Below are 8,384 nucleotides of genomic sequence, written 5' to 3'. Positions count from 1 at the left end.
TATGGTGTCGTCCGCATAGCAGACGACACGACAGCCGGGGGGAAGGGCAGACTGGAGTATACTGTCGTATGCGATGTCCCAAAGCAGCGGGCCAAGGACTGACCCCTGCGGGACACCGCAATACATAGCCCTTCCGCGCAGAGCACCGGTCTTATCCCGGTACTCCAGACCCCTATCCCTGAAGTAGACCTTGATGACCTCCACGAGATACTGAGGGATGCCTCGTTGACTGAGGGCATCCCTCACCTTTCCCCAGGGCAGGGAGTTGAACGCATTGGTAATATCCAACGCGATCGCTACAACTACCCTGCCCTCTGCTGTCTCGGATTCCACGAGGGAACGGACGCGTAGTATTGCGTCCATTGTTGACCTCCTCTCGCGGAATCCGTACTGCTCCTCGTGGAGGCCAGGCCCAACTTCCTTCATCTGCCTGACGAGGCGGTCGGCGATGATTCGCTCGAACAGTTTCCCGACCTCGTCAAGCAGGCATATGGGCCTAAACGCGGAAGGCGCTCCATCCGTTCTGCCCCCTTTCGGGATGAGGACCAAATTGGCCCTCTCCCAGGCTGGGGGGAATTCGCCTGCCCGAAGGCAGTCTGCGAACAGCCGTTTAATTGGCTCCGACAAGTGTGTCAGGGCAGCCACCCAGACCCTTCCAGGAATGCCATCTGGCCCTGGGGCTTTATGGCCCCGCGCTTTAAGCCTCTTAGCAATCCCGACCAGCTCGGTGCTGGACACCGCGTATTCCTCTCTCCACTCAAAGGGTTCTCTGACGTAGAGTTCGGGAACTCTGTCGTGCTGTGGGAAGAGGGTCGACAGCACTCTGTCGAGTGCTTCGGGGTCCAACATCTCAGTCGCGGGGGGCGTCCAACATTTTAGTTTTTTCATAACTATCCTGTAAGGGACGCCCCCAAGGGTCCGAGTTGAGGTCCTGGAGTTGTTCGTCCCAGGCCCTCGCCTTTGCTGCCCTGATGGCGGCGCTCAAGCTATTACGAGATGTTCTGTAATGCTCGAGCGCCGCAGCCATGTCCTCGTTATCGTCGCCGAGGCCGCTTCTCTTTAATCTTTTAAAACGGCGTTTGGCTTGGACGGAGGTATGTCAGAGATCCGCAATTTCCTCCGTCCACCAGTACGCCGCCCTCTGCGGCCTCGGCCTGGCCCGGGGCATCGCGATGTCACAGGCGTCGCTGACTACTTTCCCGAGCCACTTCACCTGGTCCTCTATCTCCTGCGGCGCCTCTGCGCCAGGCCAGGTGGCCGAGAGCATGGCTGCTGCTAGCTTGTCGGAGTCCAACTTCTTCAGGGCCCACCTTTTGGGTAGGTCCCCCCCTTGGGCGCGGTTTAGCATCCCCTGGCGAGCGACGTCGACCCTCATCCTGATATATAAGTGATCGGAGAGGGTCTCCTCGTCCGTCACTCGCCAGTCCCTTATCCTGTTCGCAGAGGGAGAAACCCACGTGAGATCCACGATAGACTCCCCCTGCGGCCTGACCAGGGTGCTCCTCGACCCCTGATTAATTATGCAGAGGCCGAGAACCGCTGCCCAATCCTCCAGGACCCTGCCCTTGTGATCGGTTCGCCGGGAGCCCCAATGGCTGGACTTTGCGTTAAAGTCCCCGGCGACCACGATCGGTTCGGGGAGTCTCCTCTGTACGACGACAGAGATCTCGTCGAGGATATCCCCGAACGTGGCAGAGTCCACGCTGGGGGGGATATAACATCCTACTACCCAAAGTGGGCCCCATTCAACAGCCGTGTACGCCCGACCGCTCCCCAATTTGATGCAGGGAGGGGAGCCCTCCTTTCTTCTCCATGTTATTGCGACCGAGCCGATATCGTCGGACGCCCAGCACGGGTTGTCCGGTGGTATTCGGTACGGCTCGGCCGCGATCCCGATTCCGCATTTACATTCCGCGAGGGCATGTAAGAAAAGGTCTTGTGCCCTCGCGCAATGATTTAAATTCGTCTGGAGGAGGCCTATCAGCTGTCTATCATTAGCCATAACGAGCTATATATTTTTTAGGCATCCCCCATGGCCACCTCCTTTAATTCCTCCCTCTCCTGTGTTGGGGTGGGTGGGATAGCTGCCTCGGTTTGCTCCTCCTTCTTCTTCAGAGCACTTCTCGTCCTCGACGCTCTTTGGGACTTGGGCGCCTCCTTCATGGGGGCAGTCTGGGCGGGCGCGCTGGCTTGGGTGCCTCGCTTCCCCCCCCCGCTCTGTCTCCTTTCTCTCTCTGCCCTCCGGCGGCTTGCTGCCCTCAGGCTGTTCGCCGCCTTTTGGTTTGGCGACTATCTTGCCGCCTCTTCTCTTCTTGGTTTGGCAATGTTCGCTGCCAACCCTGTGATTAGCTGGTAGTCCAGCTTCTGTGCAGAGAATGCAGCGAGTCTTCTCCCTGCATTCGCTGGCCCTGTGGCCCGGAGCCCCACAGTTGTAGCAGCAGCCACTTCTGTCCGTAGGGCTGCTGCAGATCTCCTTAACGTGGCCCCGCTCCAAGCATCTGAAGGATTGGAGCGGGCGCGTTTTGAGGGACTCCACTCCGGCCACCACCCATCCCACTTTAATCCTGCCCTTCGCGGCAGCTTTTTCCGCAACCGCGATCGGGCATTGCACCCACATAGTGCCCATGGCGCCTTTGGTGAAGCGGATCTTTCCCGTTTTCACCTCGGGTACCGGGCAATCTCCCTCCTTCGCGATGACTGCCGCCACCTCCACTTCTGTGGCGGACTCGTCAAGTCCGCGTATTCGTAGGTCCCCTTTTTTGCTGGGGCGGGCTACGCGGACTCCTTCCTTATCAGCCAAGACCTCTCTCAGCTTACTTGCGAAGAGGTTGGCTTTAGCCTCCTTGTCCGCACCGGGGATCTCGTACACAATGGCATCTGTGACCGCTCGGCGCGCCTTCACCGTCTCTATCTTGAGAACAGAGGTCGATCTTTTGCCGAGCCAATATGATTGACTCGGCGTATTGTCCTTCCGGGCAGGACAGAGTGACCGCCGCCGTCTTGGGGATCCTTCTGCTCCTCTTTTTAGCAAGCGGGGAGCCAGCCTTCTCCTTCACCCTCTCATTGAGAGGGGGAGAGGCTTTTTGGGCTCTGCTGCCTCCGGAGGAGGTGGTCGCTGGCTGTGATGTTGCAGCTCTATTCTCTCGTCTCTCCTTTCTCCCCACAACTCTCACCCAGGATTCATCCTGTGATCCAGAGGGTTGCGGGAGCGGAGGGGGAAGAGGATTGGACCTAGGAGGGTCCGCCTTGCGCGCCTTGTCGGGAGCCAGATTCTTGGTCTTGGCTCCACCTTTGGGCGCAGTCTCCTTCTTGGAGGCCCCTTTCTTGGGGGCTTCCTTTTGGGGACCTGTCTGAGCAGGGGTTTTCCCTCTCCCGGCCTCCCCACTGCCACCCTTGCCAGGGACCACGGCCTTAGATGCCGCGGCGTACTGGCGGGCGGCAGAAGCGGTGTGCCGGGGGAGGGTTTCCTCTTTCGGGAGGGGAGGGTTGGATGGTGGCCTTTTGCCACCCTTCAGTTCCTCCCTGCTGTCCAGGAGCGCTTGGATACGCGAGGTTAGGTCGTCGTATTTACTCCTATTCTCTTGTGTGCGTATCTCCGGAGGGTATTCGTCCAGCCTTTTCACGACCCCCTGTACAGGGGGTTATGTATAGGCAGAGACGGCGATGCTGTACTCTCCGGTTGATCCACCTCCACAGTGTTGTGAGACGGGCCGGGTTTTCTCGCGCATGCGCGGCGGACATAGCATCAGTGAGGTATATGTACAGATAAAAAGATGTACCATGATCACATAATTCTGTACATTATGTATGCTGTATTATTAATTATATATTACAAATTTTTCCTTATATTACAAAAAATTTTGCAGAATTATGTGATCATGGTACATCTTTTTATCTGTACATATACCTCACTGATGCTATGTCCGCCGCGCATGCGCGAGAAAACCCGGCCCGTCTCACAACACTGCACCTCCATAGGCTCCATGAGCGGGGGGGCTGCGCCGCAGCTTCCCCCGTTGGTGGGGGATTCTCTGGCCTTACGCCAGGGTCTCCATTAGTGTCCGATGGCTGTGGAGGGGTGGGCTTGGATCTTTTGACCTTAGTTATTCCTCCGCCTTCCTGGAGACGCTTAGTCTCACTCTTAAGCATGAGGATCTCGACCATGAGAGCCTTATTTTGACTCCTGAGATCCTCCAACTCATCTTCCCCTTCCTTTACCCCTTTCGTTGCCGACACCGCGAGCGACGTAGCAGCTAGGGCGGCCACAGCTGCCTATAGGTAACAAGCGGCTTCAGCCACTTCCTTTTTGACCGTGCCTTTGAGATTCTTGCTCAGGACGGCCCATTTCTTGAGGGTTGTGGCGTTCTCCAATCCTCTAGCTGTCACGTCCAGTGTAGGTGTTTCGCGGATTTCGTCCGCAAATGCCGCCACCTTCTGATCCAGCCTTTTCCACGCTTGGATGTTGCTCATGGGAGTCTTGGGATCTAACATCTCCCTTACTTCCTTGAGCTCCGTCTCTTTCTGCTGCTCCACCCTTCTCGCCTTGAGCCGCTCGTAGTCGTCCGTAGTTACTGTGCGACCCTGCTTTCTTTTCTTGGGCAGGGGCTCGTCCCCCACCTCCGAAGTGTAGGTTGCTTCCTCGCCGCTTGCGTCGTCCACCGAAGTGACGTCGATCATCCCATCCGTGGACTGATCTCTTTTAGGCTCAGCCTCTTCTCTTATCAAGGACACGGATACCGGACGGATGTCCTTGATCCTGATTTTGGAGGACGCAGGCCCTGGTTTGGGTTTCTGTTCCTCCACCTCCCCCAATTTCCTATTTTTAGGTGTATTTATATTTCGGCAACTCATCTTAATTCATCCCACTGAGGCTCCGCTAGCCGGCGTATCTCCCACCGACCGAGGGGTGACCCGAAACATGACCGGAATCCCCCCCCGGTCGGGCCCTGGGTAACTCCAGGGAGCCAGCATATACCGCAGGGCGGGGGGGGATGCGCGCACCCCCGCCACAGGGTTCCAGCCCCTTACTGGCCGAAGCCTTCGGGGGTCTCCCGCCTCCGACAACGGGAGTACCTCAGTGGGCGGCGCCACCCGGGGGGCCCCACGGACGGTTGGGACTGGGCCGCCGCTCCCCGACCCAGTCTTGCCCGCCGTGGCGACCAGCACGTTCGCCGCTGGTGGATCAAATCCAGCGCACGGACAACACCTTTCCCAGCCGGCCGGTTCGGAAGGGGATACGGTCCCGACCGGCTGGGAATACTCCTCTCGTCGCCGAGCCCTGCCTCGAAATACGTCCGAGCAGCCCCGGCGACCGACCGGCGAAGGACCTCCGGAGTCCTAGGACTCCCTGGGGCCAGACAGGTCGGAAAACACCACCCCCCGACCCGTACCCAGAATAATTCCGGGCGGCTCGAGGGGGGTACGGAACGGCGAGTCCGGTGAATTCCGGATGCCCGGAAATCTCCGGGCATATCTCCTCACCGTCACCGATCCCTCCGGGATGGGGCGCCAGTGAGAGAGACCACGTCTCCCCCACCGCTCACCTCGCCGGAAAGAATCCTCCCCATGTGGGACACCGCTTCCCAGGGTATGCCAGAGCGCGAATGACGGGAGACTTGCCGACACCCCGCCCCCAGACACCCCCCGAGACCGGCACCCACGTCTCCCCCGTAACCCCGCCGAAGCAGGGTTACTGGCAGGAGGACTGACACAGCAGTGTCGTGCAATGTCCTCCTGCCAGACCACCCCCTCATGGGGCTAGGGAGCTAACGGAGCACCGTTGTGCATCTGCTCCCCCCTATCGGTGCCATGCCACCGGGCGTTTGCATTCCGGGTCGCCATCCCTTACCACATACGGTCCTTTCCTCATAAATAAGCTGAGGAGAGACCCCCTTTCGAGGAAGTGGGCCCCGTCCCACCAAATAGGGAGGAGCGGGTGGTCTTACAGCCACCCCAGGCATGGGTGATAGACTCTCCTCAAATGCGGAGAGTCTAGCGTACAGCTATATGCCGTACGGGTCACGTTAGCAACCCAATGCAGACTATCCTCTGCATTAGGCTGAGCCCCCTCGCCACGACAAGGCCGTGACCCACGAGAGGAACTAAAAACTAAAGCTGCCAGCTCGCAATCGACGAGTTGATGTTTATTGAAGGCGTCGCTAGCGTGTATTACATTTAATACTTCTTTATTATCCTTTAGAGTGGACGCGATATTTGAAAATTGCGTAAACTTGATATCGACTGTATTGGTAATTTTAACCAATCGGTCAAAAGTTACATCAATGCATGGATCGAGATCGAACATACGGTGTAACGTCGATTCGATCATCATCATGCATATATTAGAAGATTCAAGACTTATTAACTTGGCGTCGTTAATCGTACGAACTCGCACTGTTAATGGTCCAACGCTTATAAAACTGTAGGCATCTTTAGAGTCGTTTCGAAGCAGATTCTGAATATTGTGACGTTATCAAACGGGACTCGTAGAGTCCCTTCCACGCTTCGAGAGATAGTATCAGTTCCTTTCCTCGATGATCTCCTATGGCGATTTCCACGTAACTCGGTGGATCCACTTTGATACCAATTTCGAGAAATTTAAAACCCGTAGCTGTGCATATCGTTTACATAATATACGAACCGCATGAGGCTTTAATGAAAAGCTGTAAAAATGAAATTAGTTTAAAAATAAAACAATTTGTAAAAAATATAAAGACATAAAAATAGAAAAATAGAAAAAGTTAAACTTACTTGTCACATTTGTTCTCAAACGATGGAGTTTCATCACAATTCGGTATGTAACTATTCACATGTCTGCCGGAGCCGCTGCTGCTTTCAGCGTAGTACATATTTTCAGATTTTAAAAGTGAAACCACCAGTACGAACGGTTAACACGACACTGATTGTATAAAGAAATTAATCAAGTGTTGTACATGACGCTTATTTTTAAAAGTAGTGGGGTAAATGTGGTGGGAGATTCTAGAATACTATTGGAGCTATGAAATTTAGGAGAAGGGGAAACGGCGCTCGGATAAAAAGAATTCTTAGAAACGATTCGTGAGGAAAAGATTGGGGAAGGGGAATAAGAGATAAAACACATTAATGTTTAAATATTTCATTTTTCCAAATCTTGCAATTCTTTCTGGCGTTGCGACCACCAGTTAAATATTTTGAATACATTTTGTAATGCGCAATTCTTAACATGTTTTCCACATCGCATAGTATTTTTAACATCTAGATTATTTAGAGACTCGATATCGTCGTAATCAGCATCCAAGGTCTCAATAATGAAACCGTTTCCCGCATCATCCAATATATCGGCTAACCATTCTCGCTTTTCAAGTCCTTTTACATATACGAGAATGGATTCTTCTTCTTCTTCATGTGGTCCACCAACGATAGCTATTGTAATCAAACGCTGAGCCATGCTATATGGAACGTTTCCATCTTCCCATTGCAATCCATGATGATTTCGAATCAACCATGAGGCTTGGTGTCTCTCCGATTTTATGAGCACACCCCATAGTACAGGACATGCGAAAAAATAATGTGATAAAATAAATCCTCTTCTCAGGATTGCCGCTCCCTTTACAATGAATTGTTTATTGAGGATAAACCCCTGTAGATCCACAAACGTTGGTACGGACATGACGAAATCTCTCTCTTCGATGTATCAGTTAAAAAAGAAAAAGGACAACCATCTCATAACACTTTGATTTATATTCTGCTATGCTTCCCCCTCTCTAAATTGTTGATGCATTTAGGTGATTTTGCGCACAACGTTGGTCAACGGGTTGTACTGGATCACGCGATCATGTATGATGAGACAGTACGCAGAGGTATTCATCGGCATGTTTTCCTTACACTCAAATTCCAATCTCACATCCACGATTGCGCTCTTGATCGATTCGTTTTGTCGAGAACAATCGATGATTACGAATGGGCCGTTACGTAGAAACATTGAGACGGTGAGACTCGGCTCGAGATATTCGTATCCGTAATAGTTTTTGCAGAAACGCGCATAAGTATCGTACAGAATCGACCATCTGTTTTTATCGAAGTCCAGATTCATGTCGTCGTACGGATAACATTCCGAGTTCACATAGAGTTTCACGTTGGTCAATTTACAATCGTCGAATCGACTCATATCCTCAGACATGACATTCTTCCGGTCTGCAGAGCAAAGATAACGTATCGTGGTTTCTCCAGCTAAGTCGCGGTTTTAATGGCCCACGAATACTTGGTTGTACGCTGCAATAGCGGAAACTCATACAGATCCCACGAGCGAAAACCCATGCTGAGGTAGCGTCCGCTTTCCAGAGCGCGCAGCATAGACAGTTTCTTAATCTCGCTCAACAACACATGTGGCATTCGCCATTCTTGAA

General features: G+C 53.5%; 1 protein-coding gene across 1 annotated transcript; it reads right to left on the bottom strand.

Annotated features, from left to right (window-relative positions):
• Positions 1-1,099: 1,099 nt before the first annotated feature.
• On the bottom strand, positions 1,100-2,002 carry LOC145936482 (uncharacterized). The gene has a single exon (XM_083038739.1). It carries the CDS (start codon positions 2,000-2,002, stop codon positions 1,100-1,102), a length of 903 nt encoding a protein of 300 aa, XP_082894865.1.
• Positions 2,003-8,384: the final 6,382 nt, after the last annotated feature.

Source organism: Prenolepis imparis, unplaced genomic scaffold (genome assembly GCF_030444845.1).
Source record: "Prenolepis imparis isolate NDT839.2.m4 unplaced genomic scaffold, iyPreImpa1.0 SCAF_5, whole genome shotgun sequence".
Classification (NCBI taxonomy): Eukaryota; Metazoa; Arthropoda; class Insecta; order Hymenoptera; family Formicidae; genus Prenolepis; species Prenolepis imparis.
The sequence above is the reverse complement of the archived record's forward strand: the minus strand, read 5'-3'. Positions and strand labels throughout refer to the sequence as shown.